The 20,301-nt window shown below is 44.0% G+C and overlaps 1 protein-coding gene across 1 annotated transcript in view; it reads right to left on the minus strand.

Annotated features, from left to right (window-relative positions):
* The window catches only part of epg5 (ectopic P-granules autophagy protein 5 homolog (C. elegans)), a 237,635-nt gene that overhangs the window by 206,926 nt on the left and 10,408 nt on the right, over positions 1 to 20,301 (minus strand). Inside the window, exons 3-5 of the mRNA XM_085966023.1 lie at positions 19,005 to 19,245; positions 9,613 to 9,749; positions 6,596 to 6,703 (exon numbers count right to left, since the gene is read on the minus strand). Of these exons, the coding sequence (XP_085822149.1) occupies positions 6,596 to 6,703; positions 9,613 to 9,749; positions 19,005 to 19,245 (486 nt within the window). The remainder of the gene's footprint in view (positions 1 to 6,595; positions 6,704 to 9,612; positions 9,750 to 19,004; positions 19,246 to 20,301) is intronic.

A 20,301-nucleotide genomic window follows, 5' to 3' on the forward strand; every position in this document is an offset into this window, starting at 1 on the left:
ACGGCATTACCATCACCAAATCCCCCACCATCAACATCCTGGGGGTCACCATTGACCAGAAACTTAACTGGACCAGCCACATAAATACTGTGACAACAAGAGCAGGTCAGAGGCAAGGTATTCTGTGGCAAGTGTCTCACCTCCTAGCTCCCCAAAGCCTTTCCACCATCTACAAAGCACAAGTAAGGAGTGTGATGGAATACTCTCCACTTGCCTAGATGAGTGTAGCTCCAACAACACTCAAGAAGCTCGACACCATCCAGGACAAAGCAGCCCGCTTGATAGGCACCCCATCCACCACCTTAAACATTCACTTCCTCCACCGTGGCTGCAGTGTATACCATCTACAAGATGCACTACAGCAACTCTTCAAGGCTTCATCGGCAGCACCTCCCAAACTCGCGACCTCTACCCCCTGGACAAGGGAAGCAGGCGCATGGGAACATCATCACCTCCAAGTCACACACCATCCTGACTTGGAGGTATATTGCCATTCCTTCATCGTCGCGGTGTCAAAATCCCGGAACTCCCTCCGTAACAGCACTGTGGGAGTACCTTCACCACATGAACTGCAGCAGCTCAAGAAGGCGGCTCACCACCACTAGCAATTAGGGATGGCCAATAAATGCTGGTCTTGCCAGCGACACCCACATCCCATGAACGAATAAAAAAAAAAAACACCTTGGAACCTGCACCAAATTTTCTTAAAAGCACAGAAGATTTACTGGTTGTTGGTATGTGGAGTAGAATGATGCAAATCTGCAAATGAAGCTATTTGAATTATGAATTTTAAGACTTTACTAATCAGTTTACATGCCGGGTAGCCTTAGCTTTGTTTGCATACAAGTTAACAAAAAAAGGGCATGTTTGACAGCAGCAGCTTCTGCTATGGAGCAAGGTATACTCTGCAGATTAAGTGAATGGGCAAAACTGTGGCAAGTTGGTTTCAATGTAGACAAATGTGAGGTCATCCACTTTAGACCTAAAAAGGATAGAACCAGGTACTTTCTAAATGGTGAAAAGCTAAAAACAGTGGAGATCCAAAGAGACTTGGGGATCCAGGTACATAGATCATTAAAATGTCATGAACAGGTACAGAAAATAATCAAAAAGGCTAATGGAATGCTGGCCTTTATATCTAGAGGACTAGAATACAAGGGGGTAGAAGTTATGCTGCAGCTATACAAAGCCCTGGATGGACCACACCTGCAGTACTGTGAGCAGTTCTAGGCACTACACATTAAGGAGGATATATTGGTCTTGGAGGGCGTGCGGCGTAGGTTTACCAGAATGATACCAGGCTTCAAGGGTTAAATTACAAGGACAGATTACAGAAATTAGGGTTGTATTCCTTGGAATTTAGAAGGTTAGGGGTTGATCTGATCAAAGTTTTCAGGATATTAAGGGGAACAGATAGGGTAGATAGAGAGAAACTTTTTCCACTGGTTGGGGATTCTAGGACTAGGGGGCAGAGTCTAAAAATTAGAGCCAGACTCTCAGGAGTGAAATTAGAAAACACTTCTACACAAAGGGTGGTAGAAGTTTGGAACTCTCTTCCGCAAACAGCAATTGATGCGAGATCAATTAATTTTAAATCAGAGATTTGATACTGGAATTTTTTGAGGATGTAACTGGTAAAATAGATACAGGAGAACCAGTGGATGTGGTGTATTTGGACTTTCAGAAGGCTTTCGATAAGGTCCCGCATAAGAGATTAGCATGTAAAGTTAAGGCACATGGGATTGGGGGCAAGGTATTGACTTGGATAGAGAACTGGTTGGCAGACAGAAAGCAAAGAGTTGGAATAAACGGGTCTTTTTCCGAGTGGCAGGCAGTGACTAGTGGGGTACCGCAGGGATCGGTCCTTGGACCACAGCTATTCACAATATATATTAATGATTAGATGAGGGAACTAGATGTAATATCTCCAAATTTGCAGACGACACAAAGCTGGGTGGGCATTGTGTGCTGTGAGGAGGATGCCGAGAAACTCCAGGATGATTTGGACAGGTTGGGTGATTGGGCAAAAGTATGGCAGATGCAATATAACGTGGATAAATGTGAGGTTATCCACTTTGATGGCAAAAACAGGAAGGCAGATTATTATCTGAATGGCAATAGATTGGGAGAAGGGGAAGTGCAACGAGACCTGGGCGTCCTTGTGCACCAGTCGCTGAAGGTAAGCATGCAGGTGCAGCAGGCAGTTAAGAAGGCAAATGGTATGTTGGCCTTTGTAGCGAGAGGGTTTGAGTACAGGAACAAGGATGTCTTGCTGCAGTTATAAAAGGCCTTGGTGAGACCACATCTTGAGTAGTGTGTGCAGTTTTGGTCACCTTATGAGAGGAAGGATGTTCTTGCCATGGAAGGAGTTCAGTGAAGATTCACCAGGCTGATACCTGCGATGGCAGGAATGACGTATGAGGAGATTGGGTCGATTGGATTGGGCTTGTACTCGCTGGAGTTTAGAAGAATGAGAGGGGATCTCATTGAAACTTATAAAATTCTGACAGGACTGGACAGACTAGATGCAGGAAGGATGTTCCCGATGGTCGGGGAGTCCAGAACCAGAGGTCACAGTCTAAGGATAAGGGGTAGGCCATTTAGGACAGAAATGAGGAGGAATTTCTTCACCCAGAGAGTGGTGAACCTGTGGAATTCTTTACCACAGAAGGCAGTAGAGGCCAATACATTAAATATATTCAAGAAGGAGTTGGATATATTTCTTAAGGCTAAAGGGATCAAGGGGTATGGGGAGAAAGCAGGTACTGAATTTGGATGATCAGCCAGGATCGCATTGAATGGCGGAGCAGGCTCGAGGGGCCGAATGGCCTACTCCTGCTCCTATCTTCTATGTTTCTATAGCTTTCTGTTAACCAAAGGTATTAAGGGATATGGGCCAAAGGCGGCTATATGGAGTTAGGTCGCAGATCAGCCATGATCTCATTGAATGGCAGAGCAGACTTGAGGGGCTGAATGGGCTACTCCTGTTCCTATGTTCCTACCTTCATTATGGTTCTGTCCTATTACTATGTGCACTGGACCGTGACTCTAAGCTTTCCGAGTTACATTTAATGCTTGGCTGTTGGACACCCAGGATAGAATGCAAATTCTTAAGTACATAAATGCATTGAATAGTATGGTAACAAGTTATGCAGACTAAAAAGTTCCAGGTTTGATTCTTAGTCTGTGCCAATTTATCTGATCTCAACAGGGTTTGCAGTAGCACCACTACAATAAGCTTCAGCACTGCTAAGGTAGCAATAAGAAAATCTGCCAGGGTTCCCACTGGTTTTTAATGGAAATTAGACATAATAGCTTCTTTCTTCCTTTTTTATTCATTCTCAGGATGTGGGCACAACTGGCAAGGCTGACATTTATTACCCATCCTTACTTGCCCCAGAGGTGGTCGTGGGCGTTCTGCTTGAACTGCATGTAGCAGTTTAACAGGCCATTTCAGAGGCAGTTGAGTCTATGGCATCGAACTGGAGTCACATATAAGACCGAGTAAGGATGGCAGGCTTCCTACATTAATGAACCAATCAGGTTTCTACGACAATCCGACAGCTTCATGGTCACTTTTACTGATACTAGTTTTTTTTTTTTAATTTCCAGATTTTTTTTTTTTTTTTTTAAACTAAATTCAAATTCTCAAACAACCACGGTGAGATTTGAACTCATGTTCTCTGGATTATTAGTCCAGGCCTCTGGATTACTAATCCAGTAACAGGCTGTATTGCCTGCTCGGTGTCAGGGTTAAGGATATCTCCTCGTGGCTGGAGAAGAATTTGGAGTGGGAGGGGGAGGATCCAGTTGTCGTGGTCCACGTAGGAACCAACGACATAGGTAGAACTAGCAATGAGGTTCTGCTGAGAGGGTTTGAGGAGCCAGGGTCCAATTTAAAAAATAGAAGGTAGTAATCTCTGGATTGTTACCTGAGCCAGGCGCAAACTGGCATAGGGATAAGCAGATCAGAGAGAGATAAACGCATGGCTTAAAGAGTGGTGTGGGAAGAAGAGGTTTCAATTCATGGGGCACTGACCAGTACTGGGGAACGAGGGAGCTGTTCCATTGGGACGGGCTCCACTTAAACCGGCTGGACCATTGTCCTGGCAAATCGAATACCTAGGGCTGTAGATAGGGCTTTAAACTAAAAAGGGGAGTGGGGTCAGGCGAGGGGAAATTAAAAAATCTAAAGAGAAACATCAAGGCAATGTAGCAATTTGGGTAAAGATAAGCAGAGTATGACAGGAAGGGACAGAGAATTTAATGGTAAAAGTGCATCAGCGAATAAGGGTAATGGTAAAAAGTTAAAATTAAAGGCTCTTTATCTGAATGCACGAAACATTCGGAACAAGATAGACGAATTAGTGGCACAAATAGAGATAAATGGCTTTGATCTAATAGCCATTACAGAGACGTGGTTGCAAGATGACCAAGGTTGGGAACTACATACTCCAGGGTACTTGACGTTTCGAAAAGACTGGAAAAGGAGGGGGTAGCCCTGATAAAGAATGACATAAGGACAGTAGTGAGAAAGGCTCTTGGCTCAGAAGATCAGGAAGTAGAATCAGTATGGGTGGAGATAAGAAATAACAAGGGGCAGAAAACACTGGTGGGAGTAGTTTATAGGCCCCCATACAGTAGCTATACCATTGGACAGAGTATTAAACAACAAATAACAGGAACTTGTAACAAAGGTAATACAATAATCAGGGAGGACTTTAATCTTCATATAGGCTGGGCAAATAAAATTGGCAAAGGTAGTCTAGAGACAGTTTCCTAGAACAATACATCATGGAACCAAACAGGGAACAGGCGATTTTAGATCTTGTATTGTGTAATGAGACAGGGTTAATTAGTAATCTTATAGTAAAAGATCCTCTGGGGAAGAGTGATCATAATATGATAAAATTTCATGTTGAGTTTGAGTGAAATACTTCAGTCAGAAACAAGAGTCTTAAACTTAAATAAAGCCAATTATATAGCTATGAGGGGCAAGTTAGCTAAGGTAGATTGGGAAGTTAGAGAAAAGGTAGGACACCAGATAAGCAGTGGCAAATATTTAAAGAAATGTTGGTGTTGAGAGAGATTTAGGTGTCACAGAAAGTTAGCATGCAGGTACAGCAAGCAATTAGGAAGGCAAATGGCATGTTGGCCATTGAGGAGGAATTTCTTCACTCAGAGGGTTGTGAATCTTTGGAATTCTCTACCCAAAAGGGCTGTGGATGCTCAGTACAAGAGTAAGGAAGTCTTCCTACAATTGTACAGGGCTTTGGGGAGACTACACCTGAAGTACTGTGCAGAATTTGGTCTCCTTATCAGAGGAAGGACATACATGCCTTAGAGGCAGTGTAACAAAGGTTCACTAGATTGATTCCTGAGATGAGAGGGTTGTCCTAGGAGGAGAGATTGAGTAGATTGGGCCTATACTCTCTACAGTTTAGAAGAATGAGGTGTGATCTCATTAAAATATAAAAGATTCTGAGGGTGATTGACAAGGTAGATGCTGAGAGGTCGTTTCCCCTGGCTGGAGCGTCTAGAACTAGGGGGCATAGTCTCAGGATAAGGGGGCCCTTTTAAGACTGAGATGAGGAGGAATTTCTTCACTCAGAGGGTTATGAATCTTTGGAATTATCTACCCGAAAAGGCGGTGAATGCTCAGTCGTTGAGTATATTCAAGGCTGAGAGATAGATTTTTGGACTCTAGAGAAATCAAGGGATATGGTGGGAAAGGAGTTGAGGTCGAAGATCAGCCATGCTTGAATGGTGGAGCAGGCTCAAAGAGCCGTATGGCCTACTCCTGCTCCTAATTCTTATGTTGTTATAACCACCACACTACCGTACTCCATCTTCTACTGCATATATACACATCATTGTCAGCTAAAAGACAATGTAGAACAGCTCTGGATTTTTTAAAAATATGGTTATTTGCAGCAATTCTGAAAAGAATTGGGTGCAGTGGAGATCGTTTTTATGCTTTTGCTACTTTAGAGCTTCAAAAAGGACTCCTTAAATACTGTAGAATTAAGTTAACAAATGATTAACCGCTATCAGTAGACTCAATGGCTAAAAAAAATTATGGAGGGCATCATAGGCTTGTCATTGAATATGACAAAAGTAAGAATTTCAGGGAGCACCTCTTACAGAATTGCAATATAACAAATGCTGCATTAAACAGGGCAAGTGATGATCGATTTGCTAAAAGTGTTTAAAATAAATTAGTAAGGGTTTGTGCTGTGCTGTGGCACCTTTTGGGGGAGTTGTTAATGATTCAAGAAAGTCCTCAGCAACATTTTTGTACTGTACACTGAACCTGCTACAATTTATAGAACATGCACTTAGTGATTAATTTTAAATCAAAATTACTGTACTACATTTTTCTGTCTGAATTTCAAAAAGTATAATGCAACAGTTTTTAAAAGAATACACAGGCAAACCACTAACGCTGAAATTTGTATTGCTAGATATTTCTTGTATTATTTTAACACAAATTAGAATCATCATAGGCATTACAGAAACAGATAAAAAGGAATTTTCTGTATATTAAATTAAAATGCAAGGTTGCATTAGGTTCATGCAGCGAGTAAAATCATACCTTTAAAAATGGGGCTGCCCATTTGCTCACACCTGCTGGGCATCTAAGGATATGATTCAGAAGAAACAGGTGGTCAGCAGCGGAGCCAACTCTGTGTAACACTGCAACCTAAAAGGATTCATTGTTAATAACTGGGAAGAACAGATTTATAGTAAACAATATAAGGTGATGTCTAGAACTATCACCATGGCTAATTGCTTACACCTGCAAGACAGATTCTAACTGTTACAATAGCAAAATACTGCGGATGCTGGAAATCTGAAACAGAAAACGCTGGAAAAACTGAGCAGGCCAGGCAGCATCAGTGGAGAGAGAAACAGAGTTAACGTTTCAAGTCTGGGACCCTTCATCAGAACTGGAAAAAGCTGGAGATGTAACAGATATTAAGCAGGTGCAGAGACAGGAGGGGATGAAGGAACATACTGCGCTTTTGTAAGAGGCAGGAAAGATAAAATGTTGCAAATGGGAATGGCAAAATCATACAGCATGAAAAATGGGGGTAGGGGTTTTAGTTTCAAATTGTTGAACTCAATGTTCAGGCCAGAAGGCTTTAAAAGTGCCTAATCGAAAGATGAGGTGCTGTTCCTCGAGCTTACATTGAGCTACATTGGAACAATGTAATAGGCCGAGGACAGAGAGATCAGAGTGGGAATGGAGTGGTGAATTGAAATGACAGGCGACCGGAAGCTCAGGGTCACCCTTACGGATTGAATGGAGGTGTTCTGCAAAGCGGTCACACAATCTGCGTTTGGTCTCCCCAATGTAGAGGAGACCGCATCATGAGCGGCGAATACAGTATACTAAATTGCAAGAAGTACAAGTAAATCGCTGTTTCACCTGGAGGGAGTGTTTGGGGCCCTGGACAGTGGGAAGGGAGGAGGTAAAAGGGCAGGTGTTGCATCTCCTGCGCTTGCACGGGAAGGTGCCATGCGAAGGGGAAAGGCTATTAGGGGTGATTGAGGAGTGTACCAAGGTGTCGCGGAGGGAGCGGTCCCTTCGGAATGCTGAAAGGGGAGGTGAGGGGAAGATGCGTTTGGTGGTGGGATCACGTTGGAGGTGGCGGAAATGGCAGAGGATGATCCGTTGAATGTGGAGGCTGGTGGGGTGAAAGGTGAGGACAAGGGGAATCCTATCATGGTTCTGGGAGGGAGGGGGAGGGGCGAGAGCAGAAGTGCGGGAAATGGAACGGACACACAGTCAAGGGCCGTGTCAACCACAGTAGAGGGGAATCCTCGGTTGAGGAAAAAGGCAGACATGTCGGAAGCATCGTCAGAACAGACGCGGCGGAGACAAAGAAACTGGGAGAATGGAATAGAGTCCTTACAGGAAGCGGGGGTGGAAGGAAGAGTAGTCCAGGTAGCTGTGGGAGTCGGTAGGCTTGTAGTGGATGTTTGTCGAAAGCCGGAGAAGTCAAGGAAAGGAAGAGAAGAGTCAGAGATGGACCATGTGACGGTGAGGGAAGGGTGGAAATTGGAAGTAAAGTGAATGAACTTATCAAGTTCAGGGCGAGAGCAGTTCCCCAGGATTTGTTCTGAGCCTCAGCTTTTCATTATGTTAATGACTTGGATGAAGGAATAGAAAGTTGTACATCCAAGTTTACAGATTATACTAAGTTAGAAGGCACAGTAAGTTGTGTGGATGGTAGGAGGAATTTACAAAGGGATATAGTGAATTGGCAAAACTATGGCAGATGGAGTTCAGTGAGACTAGGAGGAGCAATAGGATTTAGGTGTCCATGTGCAAAGAAAGATCACTAAAAACTAGTGCATTGGTACAAAAATTAACCAAAAAGGCTAATGGAATGCTTCAGTTATACAGAGCTTTGGACAGACCCCATTAGTACTGTATTCAATTTTGGGCACTGTGCATTTTTTTTATTCATGCATGGGTTGTAGGCGTCGCTGGCAAGGCCAACATTTATTGCCCATCCCTAATTGCCCTCGAGGAGGTGGTGGTGAGCCACCTTCTTGAACTGAAGAGGGCAGTTAAGAGTCAACCACATTGCTGTGGGTCTAAAGTCACAAATAGGCCAGACCGGGTAAGGATGGCAGATTTCCTTCCCTGAAGGACATTTGTGAACCAGATGGGTTTTTACGACAATCCATGGTCACCGTTACGAATACTAGTTTTTTATTCCAGCTTCATTAAATTAACTGATTTTAAATTCCCCAGCTGCCGTGGTGGGATTTGAACTCATGTCTCTGGATAATTAGTGCAGTAACATAGCCACTGTGCTACCTACCATCAGCCTTCACCAGAATGATGTCTTTAATGCCTTAAAGGGTTAAGTTAGGAGACTAGGTTGCATAAACGTGGCTTGTATTTCCTCAAGTTTAAAAGGTTGAGGGATGATCTTCTATAAAATCATAAAGGGATTGGATACAGTAGATTCAGAGAAACTATTTCCTCTGGTGAGGGAATCCAGAGGCATAATCTTAAAATTAGAGCTAAGCCATTTAAGGGTGAAATCAGGAAGCACCTCTTCCACTCAGAGGGTAGTGGAAATCTGAAACCCCTTTCCTAAACGGTTGTGGATGCTGGATCATTTTCAAGACTGAGATAGATAGATTTTTGTTAGGTAAGGGTATCAAGGGATATGGAAAAATTGCAGGTAAATGGGAGTTGAGGTACTGATCAGCACATTTACTTTGCTTTCAGAAGCTTTGATGCAGTGGAGATAGGAATTTTTTCACTGATGTGCTTCCAAAGGAAAATTATTTCCTCAGTTTTTGGTTGGCTTTTCTCTGTAAAACATGTCCACAAAATTGCAGTCTCGTGACACCAACATGCACAGAATGGTGAAGGGCAGTTAACAATTAAATTATGAGAGACAGGCACAGGAAAACAATGGGGATGTTAAATGTTGCGACTTGAAGCACTGGATACGATTAGTATTACTAATGTCCAGCAGTGGTGTATTGAGCTTGGAGGCAGGAAGAAACTGAAAGTCACCTAGATCCACCCACATCAAGACATCTAATGGACATTTTATAACGTCTAATATTGTAATTTCATACCAATTTCTGCAGCCAGAGAAGAATGTCACTGTGGAACTGACCATCTTCAATTATTCTTCGGGTAAAACTGAAGAGTACACTGATGCTTTCTTTTAAAAGTTGCAGATCTGAATGGCTGCAATCTATTTCTTGATCATCTATATATAAATCACAAGAAAACTCTGTTAGACTATTGCATGCAATTAGCGATAATTTAAAAAAGTATTGATAGCACAAAAATGCATTTTCACCATGTTAATTATTTCAATTTAAAGTTAAAATCATTTTAAAAAGGGAAATTCCATCATACAAACTAACAATGGGTTTTATTTTGTATTTCCATGAATATGGGTGCAATTAGAGAAAGGCAAAACATTAAAGTAATGTATCTCAGATGGGTACACAATAGAATTCTACAAAAAAATACCTGCCCAAGTTGGAACTAGTGTTGCTAATAGCCTTTAACAGCAGGACATCAAACTATTAACATTCAGTGGCACATTGTCATCACTAGCAAAAGTAGGAAAGGAGCCTACCCACTGCAGTAGCTATAGACTCTTCTTGTTAAATTTTGAGTGCCAAGTACTGATGACAGTATTTGCACATGGATTTTGATCGGTGCCTCCTTATATAAAGTTAGCAGATGGGATTTGTGAAAATCTGTCACTTCTCTGCCACCTTGATAAAACGTAAAAATATTATATTCTTCCGATAATAAGCATCCCACTGTGGTACTTTCCTTGGATGCTGAAAATACGGTCAAGTTGAGATTCCTTTAAACTGGAAAAAGCTTCAACCTTGGTTTCATCAGGTAGATAAGAGTCTGCACAAAACTCGTAACTTCATGTTACAAACTCAGGTCTGCTGAAGATAGCATTTTTGAGTCCAGTCAGTTGCTCCAATAAGCAGTTGGAGTGTCTTACTTTTATGGGAGTTGACTCACTGTCCTGTATCTACTTGGATAATAGCATAACCCAGGGTCAGAACAATACTTGTGATCTGTGCTGAATATTTATGTTTTGCACTTGAAGTGTTCCAATCTCTCTAAAGGTTGACTGAACAAACACTTGGTAAGATGAGGCCAAATTTGATTCGATAAGCTGCTTTATTGCACAGTAAGGTGAACATTTAACATGGCAATTATCATTGGATTTACCTAATGCAAAGAGTATAACTTAGCTTTAACAACAACTTGTATTTATATAGTGCTTTTAACTTAGAAAAAATTTCTAAGGTGCTTCACAGAGGCATAATCAGACAAAAATGGCACCAAGCCAAAGAGAAGATATTTGGAGTAGTGACTAAAAGCTTGGTCAAAGCAGTAGGTTTTAAAGGAGGGTCTTAAAGGAAAAGAAGGTAAAGAGGCAGAGGTATTCCAAAATGTAGGGCCATGGGGCTGATGGTAAGGCTGCCAATGGTAAAAGGGAGGGAGGGATGCACGAGGCCAGGGACAGAGAGCTATGGGAAGGCTGTAGAAGGTTACAGAGATAGGGAGGGGTGAAGTCGTGAAGGGATTTAAACACAAGGATGAGAATTTTAAATTGGCAGCATTGGTGGACCGAGAGTCAATGTAGGTCAACATGGACAGGGGTGATGAGTGTGTAGGACATAGAAACATAGAAGATATTGCAGGAGTAGGCCATTCGGCCCCTCGAACCTGCTCCACCATTCAATGAGATCATGGCTGATCATCCAAATTCAGTACCCGGCCCCTGCTTTCTCCCCATACCCCTTGATCCCTTTAGCCTTAAGAAATATATCCAACGTCTTCTTGAATATATTTAATGAATTGGCCTCTACTGCCTTTTCTAGTAGAGAATTCCACAGGTTCACCACTCTCTGGGCGAAGAAATTCCTCCTCATTTCTGTCCTAAATGGCCTACCCCTTATCCTTAGACTGTGACCCCTGGTTCTGGACTCCCCGATCATCGGGAACATCCTTCCTGCATCTAGTCTGTCCAGTCCTGTCAGAATTTTATAAGTTTCAATGAGCTCCCCTCTCATTCTTCTAAACTCCAGCGAGTATAAGCCCAATCGACCCAATCTCACCTCATACGTCATTCCTGCCATCCCAGGTATCAGCCTGGTGAATCTTCGCTGAACTCCTTCCATGGCAAGAACATCCTTCCTCAGATAAGGTGACCAAAACTGCACACTATACTCAATATGTGGTCTCACCAAGGCCCTGTACAACTGCAGCAAGACATCCTTGTTCCTGTACTCAAACCCTCTCGCTACGAAGGCCAACATACCATTTGCCTTTTTAACTGCCCGCTACACCTGCATGCTTACCTTTAGTGACTGGTGCACAAGGACGCCCAGGTCTCGTTGCACTTCCCCCTTCTCCCAATCTATTGCCATTCAGATAATAATCTGCCTTCCTGTTTTTGCCACCAAAGTGGATAACCTCACATTTATCCACGCTTTATTGCATCTGCCATGCTTCTGCCCAATCACCCAACCTGTCCAAATCATCCTGGAGTTTCTCGGCATCCTCCTCACCGCACACACGCCCACCCAGCTTTGTGTCATCTGCAAATTTGGATATATTACGTCTAGTTCCCTTGTCTAGATCATTAATATATATTGTGAATAGCTGGGGTCCAAGGACCGATCCCTGCGGTACCCCACTAGTCACTGCCTGCCACTCGGAAAAGGACACGTTTATTCCAACTCTTTGCTTTCTGTCTGCCAACCAGTTCTCTATCCAAGTCAATACTTTGCCCCCAATCCCATGTGCCTTAACTTTACACGCTAATCTCTTGTGGGACCTTATCGAAAGCCTTTTAAAAGTCCAAATACACCACATCCACTGGTTCTCCCTTATCTATTTTACCAGTTACATCCCCAAAAAATTCCAGTAGATTAGTCAAGCATGATTTACCTTTTGTAAATCCATGTTGACTTTGTCCGATCCTGTCACTGTTTTCCAAGGGCTCTGCCATTACATCTTTTATAATGGACTCTAGCATTTTCCCCACTACCGATGTCAGGCTTACCGGTCTGTAATTCCCCATGAGACTTCATGGGGACCAGAGTCAATGTTGAGGACTTCCTGGGTCACTCCCTCCCAACTGTATACCACTGTGCCGCCACCACTGGTGGGTCAGGGACTTTGGCTGAAAGGTATGATTCTGTGAGTATGACTATGACTGGTCTGTGGGACAGCGCTCCCAGTTTTGGCATAAGTGTCCAGATGTTGGGGAGGAGGACTTTGCAGGGTCTACTGGGCTGGGTGTGCCTTTGTCGTGTCCGGTGCCTAGGTCGATGCTGGGTGGTCCGGTTTTATTGTTGGTATACTTCTTTGTAGTGGTTTGGTACAACTGATTGGCTTGCTAGGCCATTCCAGAGGGCAGTTAAGAGTCAACCACATTGCTATGGGTCTAGAGTCACATGTAGGCATCGTGTTGTGTGTCACAGGTAAGGATGGCAGATTTCCTTCCCTAAAGATGAGTTTTTACGACAATCCGGTAGTATCATTACTGATGCTAGCTTTTTATTCCAAATGTATTTAATTAACTGAATTTAAATTCCCCATAGTGAACTCATGTCTCCGGCTCATTAGTCCAGGCCTCTGGATTACTCGTCCAGTAACTTGACCACTATGCTACCCTACCCCTTAAACATTGGGAAAACTGAAGCCATTGTCTTCGACCCCCACCACAAACTCCACACCTTTGCTACTGATTCCAACCTGTCCCTGGCCACCATCCCAGGTTGAACCAAACTGTTTTGCAACCTCCATCATATTTGACCCGGAGCTCAGCCTATATCCTCTCCATCACAAAGACCGCCTACTTCCATGTCCATAACGTCACCTGCCTCCAACCCTGTCTCAGCCAATCTTATGCTGAAACCCTTATTCATGCCTTTGTTATCTCCAGATCTGATTATTCCAGTGCTTTCCCATTCTCTGTAAACTTCAATTAGTCCAAAACTGCTGCCTGTATCCTGTCCTGCATATTTCGATAAGGTCCCGCATAAGAGATTAGCGTGTAAAGTTAAGGCACATGGGATTGGGGGCAAGGTATTGACTTGGATAGAGAACTGGTTGGCAGACAGAAAGCAAAGAGTTGAAATAAACGGGTCTTTTTCCGAGTGGCAGGCAGTGACTAGTGGGGTACCACAGGGATCGGTCCTTGGACCCCAGCTATTCACAATATATATATTAATGATCTAGACAAGGGAACTAGATGTAGTATCTCCAAGTTTGCAGACGACACAAAGCTGGGTGGGCGTGTGTGCTGTGAGGAGGATGCCCAGAAACTCCAGGATGATTTGGACAGGTTGGGTGATTGGGCAGAAGCATGGCAGATGCAATATAACGTGGATAAATGTGAGGTTATCCACTTTGGTGGCAAAAACAGGAAGGCAGATTATTATCTGAATGGCAATAGATTAGGAGAAGGGGAAGTGCAACGAGTCCTGGGTGTCCTTGTGCACCAGGCGCTGAAGGTAAGCATGCAGGTGCAGCAGGCAGTTAAGGCGGCAAATGGTATGTTGGCCTTCGTAGCGAGAGGGTTTGAGTACAGGAACAAGGATGTCTTGCTGCAGTTGTACAGGGCCTTGGTGAGACCACATATTGAGTATTGTGTGCAGTTTTGGTCGCCTCATCTGAGGAAGGATGTTCTTGCCATGGAGAGAGTTCAGTGAAGATTCACCAGGCTGATACCTGGGATGGCAGGAATGACGTACGAGGAGAGATTGGGTCGGTTGGGCTTATACTCGCTGGAGTTTAGAAGAATGAGAGGGGATCTCATTGAAACTTATAAAATTCTGACAGGAATGGACAGACTAGATGCAGGAAGGATGTTCCTGATGGTCGGGGAGTCCAGAACCAGGGGTCAGAGTCTAAGGATAAGGGGTAAGCCATTTAGGATAGAAATGAGGAGGAATTTCTTCACCCAGAGAGTGGTGAACCTGTGGAATTCACTACCACAGAAGGCAGTAGAGGCCAATTCATTAAATTTATTCAAGGAGTTGGATATATTTCTTAAGGCCAAAGGGATCAAGGGGTATGGGGAGAAAGCAGGGACTGGGTACTGAATTTGGATGATCAGCCATGATCGCATGGAATGGCGGAGCAGGCTCGAGGGGCCGAATGGCCTACTCCTGCAATATCTTCTATGTTTCTATGTTTCATGGCATCAGGTCAAACATGGGCAAGGAAACCTTCTGCTGATTACCACCTATCGCCCTCCATCAGTTGATGAATTAGTAATCCTCCATGTTGAACACCACTTGAAGAAGCACTGAAGGTAGCAAGAGCACAAAATATACTCTGGGTGGGGGACTTTAATGTCCATCACCAAGAGTAGCTCGGTAACACCACTACTGATCGAGCCCTGAAGGACATAGCTGCCGGACTGGGCCTGCGGCAGGTGGTGAAAACCAACATGAGGGAAACATCTACTTGACCAATCTACCTGTCAAAGATGCAGGTCCAAGACAGTATTGTTAGGAGTGACCACCGCACAGCCATTGTGGAGACGAAGTCCCGTCTTCACACTGAGGACACTCGCCATCGTGCTAAATGGGATAGATTCAGAACAGATGTAGCAGTGCAAAATTGGGCATCAGCACTATGGGCCATCAGCAGCAGCAAAATTGTATTCCACCACAATCTGTAACCTCATGGCCCAGGATATCCCTCACTATACCATGACCAGCAAGCTTGGATAAGTGCAGCTCCAACAACACAAGAAGCTCGACACCATCCAGGACAAAGCAGTCCGCTTGATTGGCACCCCATCCACCACCTTAAACATTCACTCCCTCCACCACCGCCGTACCGTGGCTGCAGTGTGTACCATCTACAAGATGCATTGCAGCAACTCGCCAAGGCTTCTTTGGCAGCACCTCCCAAACCCACGACCTCTTCCACCTAGAAGGACAAGGGCAGCAGGCGCATGGGAACACCAGCATCTCCAAGTTCCCCACCATCCTGACTTAGAAGTATATCACCGATCCTTCATCATCACTGGGTCAAAATCCTGGAACTCTCTACCTAACAGCACTGTGGGAGTACCTTCACCGCACGGACTGCAGCGGTTCAAGAAGCGGCTCACCACCACCTTCTCAAGGGCAATTAGGGATGGGCAATAAATGCTGGCCTTGCCAGCGACGCCCACATCCCATAAACGAATAAAAAGCCAGGGGACTAACCCTGGTTCCATTAGGTGTGTAGAAGAGCATGGCAGGAGCAGCACCAGGTGTACCTAAAAATGAAGTGCCAACCTGGTGAAGCTATAACACAGGACTACATACATGCTAAACAGCAGGCTATACACAGAGTTAAACGATCCCAGAACCAATGGATCAGATCAAAGCTCTGCAGTCCTGCCACATCCAGGCATGAATGGTGGTGGACAATTAAACAACTAACAGAAGGAGGTGGCTCCATGAACATCCCCATCCTCAACGATCTTCAGCCAGAAGTGCCAAGTGGATGATCCATCTCTGCCTCCTCCCGAGGTCCTCACCATCACAGAAGCCAGTCTTCAGCCAAATCCACATGATATCAAGAAACTACTAAGACCACTGGACACAGCAAAGGCTTTGGGTCCCAACAACATCTCGGCTGTCATGCAGAAGACTTGTGCTCCAGAACTAGCCAAGCTGTTCCAGTACTCTACAACACTGGCATCTACCCGACAATGTGGAAAATTGCCCAGGTATGTCCTGTCCATAAAAATCAGGACAAATCCAATCCGGCCAATTACCGCCCCATCGGACTACTCAATCATCAGCAAAATGATGGAACGTGTCGCCGACAGCGCTATCAAGCGGCACTTACTCACCAATAACCTAGGATAAGAGGGCTGTCCTATGTTGAGAGATTGTGCCTATATTCTCTGGAGTTTAGAAGAATGAGAGGTGATCTCATTGAAACATACAAGATTCTGAAGGGGATTGACGGGGTAGATGCCGAGAGGTTTCCTCTAGCTGGAGTGTCTAGAACTAGAGGACATAGTCTCAGGATAAGGGGTAGGCCACTTGAGACTGAGATGAGGAGGAATTTCTTCACTCAGAGGGTTGTGAATCTTTGGAATCCTCTGCCCCAGAGGGCTGTGAATGCTGAGTCTGAGTATATTCAAAGCTGAGAGATAGATTTTGAGACTCTAGGAGAATCAAGGGATATGGAGATGGGGCGGGAAAGTGGAGTTGAGGTCGATGATCAGCCATGATCTTATTGAATGGCAGAGCAGGCTTGAGGGGCCATATGGCCTACTCCTGCTCTTACTTCTTATGTTCTTAACCTGCTCACCGATGCCCAGTTTGGGTTCCGCCAGGACCACTCGGCTCCAGACCTCATTACAGCCTTGGTCCAAACATGGACAAAAGAATTCCAGAGGTGAGGTGATGGTGCCTGCCCTTGACATCAAGGCAGCATTTGACAGAGTGTGGCATCAAGGAGCCCTAGTAAAATTGAAGTCAATGGGGATCAAGGGGAAAATTGTCCACTGGCTGGCGTCATTCCTAGCACAAAAGAAGATGGTTGTGGTTGTTGGAGGCCAATCATTTCAGCTCCAGGACATCGCTGCAGGAGTTCCTCAGGGCAGTGTCCTATGCCCAACCATCTTCAGCTGCTTCATCAATGACCTTCCCTCCATCATAAGATCAGAAGTGGGGATGTTCACCGATGATTGCACAGTGTTCATTTCCATTCGCATCTCCTCAGATAAGGAAGCAGTCCATGCCTGCGTGCAGCAAGACCTGGACAACCTTCAGGCTTGGGCTGATAAGTGGCAAGTAACATACGCGCCACACAAGTGCCAGGCAATGACCATCTCCAACAAGAGAGTGTCTAACCATCGCCCCATGACATTCAATGGCATTACCATCACCAAATCCCCCACCATCAACATCCTGTGGGGTCACCATTAACCAGAGACTTAACTGGACCAGCCACATAAATACTATGGCAACAAGAGCAGGTCAGGGGCTGGGTATTCTGCAACATAAGACTCACCTCCTGACTCCCTAAAGCCTTTCCACCATCTACAAGGCACAAGTAAGGAGTGTGATGGAATATTCTCCACTTGCCTGGATGAGTGCAGCTCCAACAACACTCAAGAAGCTCGACACCATCTAAGACAAAGCAGCCCGCTTGATTGGCACCCCATCCACCACCTTAAACATTCACTCACTCCACCACCGGTATACCGTGACTGTTGCGTACCATCTACAAGATGCCCTGCAGCAACTTGCCAAGGCTTTTTTGGCAGCACCTCCCAAACCCATGACCTCTACCACCTAGAAGGACAAGGGCAGCAGGCGCATGGGAACACCAACACCTCCAAGTTCCCCTCCAAGTCACACACCATCCTGACTTGGAAGTATATCGCCGCTCCTTCCTTCATTGTCACAGGGTCAAAATCCTGGAACTCCCTCCCTAACTGCACTGTGGGAGTACCTTCACCACATGGACTGCAGCAGTTCAAGAAGGCGGCTCACCACCACCTTCTCAAGGGCAATTAGGGATGGGCAATAAATGCTGGTGTTGCCAGCGACACCCACATCCCATGAACAAATTTTAAAAAAATAACTGGAGGAAATTACAGTTCACCGGAGACCGGATGTCAAACAAGCAGTCTAGGTAAAGGTATCAAGGGGTATAGAACAAAGGTGGGTAAATAGTATTGAGGTACAGATCAGCCAAGATCTAAGTGGTGGAACAGGCTTGAAGGGGTAAATGATTCCAATGTTTCCACTGGTTTCATTTCTATTTTCAGTTAGGTCTCACTTATTTCTGTCTTTTCTTATGGCTGTGATGACCTGTGTCTTATTCTTTACAGCATTTTAAAATTGTTTCACAGGCTATGGAACCCATTTGTTGCCTCTTTGTTAACATATTGACATTCCTGACCTGTACCTGTTGTTCCCTCCTCCCTTCTTTATTTTGATTAGTCCTATAAAGTTTTTTCTTCACCCTGACCATTCTAGTTTTGATTAAGGATCCAACTCCAAATCTACCCGTCTTTCTGTTTCAGATGTTGCTTGACCTCCTATGCATTTCAAGAATTTTCAGTTTTATGTCACATTTCAAGGATTTTATTATTCTTCAAGTCAAAAAAAATTGGCATACACAAATAGCAATCAGAGAAAGTGCACTTTTAAGATTTAGTGCCGATTGAAAAGTTCCTAATGGATTAAAATCAGATACAAATGTGCACCTGATTACTTCAGCCTTTATTCTTCTATTTGTTTTAAAAAGAATTTGGTTGATTTTGTCACCCAAGACTTAACATTAAAAGAAAACTGGAAATCTGGAAAAATAAAGATAAAGTACTGGAAATACACACCAGCATCTGTTTTAAATGAAAGGACAGGTTAATGTTTTGGTGTGGACCCTTCACAGAACTGAAGATGTACATTCAAAATGCTGAACTATCCATTCATGGCACACTAACCTTGTTTTTGCAGTACTGCCGCTGCTCTAAATGCTGGTGAGCTGTTCAACAACCTGTACATGTAAGATTCCACTTGCAGGTGAGAAAGCACCGAGGTATAGGCATGTAAAGCCAGTGTTTGATGCAAGTGATCAGCCTTAATTTCCAACACCCGTTGCAGCTCTCCAAGAACCAAATTGTTCATCTCCACAGTCTGAAATCGATGATAGCCTGTGACTTTTGATTGATCAGCACAAACTCCCTGTAAATTAAAAATACATGGTAATGTTAACAATGGAGGAAGGCAGAAAAAAGGTGCAGATTTCCATACCGAAACAATGTAATTATATAATACCCAGTAAGGAAAAATGCCATGAGCCTGGCACATATGCATTGCAAAGGCCATGTGCACTATCGTGGGCTCTCCTGCCTTTATATTAGCAAACCATTGCCACATTCAGACTTATTTTGTAGCTCAACACAACAAATTGGTAGCATAAAAGGGTGTACAAATTTCTGGTAATCCAGTAATACTTTAATTTTTAAGAATACCTTCCAACAACTTGGGATCTGAATCTGCAGTCACATTGTGACAACTTGAATGGATTCTTGTCAATCTTACCTTTTCGGCAATTATTCAATGCACTAAACAGAGTTGCACTGTGAATGAGGCCGATTGGCAAGAGGCCAGAACAACTGGGTTGAATACACACTTTTTTCTTAAACTGGGAATGGCAGTATGCAGATTCAGGTACCCATGTATCTACAGCTGGACTGTTGGGGATCCCATATGTATTGTTACACGGTCCTAATGTCTCAGAGCTTCCTTTCTCCTATAAACAATAGTCCTAGAAAACTCTGCAATTTCCAGCCTCTTTCACTTTTCGACCCTCACCCTTTTATGCTCGGCTGGTTGGGGAAAGTCTCTCCCCCGCCCCCCTCCCCTCCAGTTACAATTACCTTTTAAAAGGCGAGGTTCTTAAAGGGGCCATATCCTTCCTCTTAAAGATCAAGTTTCTTAAAGGACCATACCCTTACTCGGAGATCAGAGCCCTCAAACACCCTGCTACAGCATCTAAAATAATTTGCAGAGAGTGAAATCAAATTGAAATTCTAAAATGTTAAATCAAGAATTGTACAGATCAATTTTGTCTATTTCATTCATAATTTTGAAATCTTCTCCGTTTCAAAGATGATGATCGCAACTTCTTTAACTTTTCCTTCACAATAGTTTCTTCAGTCTCAGAATCACCTTGGTTGCTGTACTGTCTTGAGGACAGGATGATCCTTTGTTTAATTACAGCAACAATCCAATCTC

The sequence above is a fragment of the Somniosus microcephalus genome, chromosome 2 (genome assembly GCF_052327205.1).
Source record: "Somniosus microcephalus isolate GS21.2 chromosome 2, FLI_Smic_1.0, whole genome shotgun sequence".
Taxonomy (NCBI): Eukaryota; Metazoa; Chordata; class Chondrichthyes; order Squaliformes; family Somniosidae; genus Somniosus; species Somniosus microcephalus.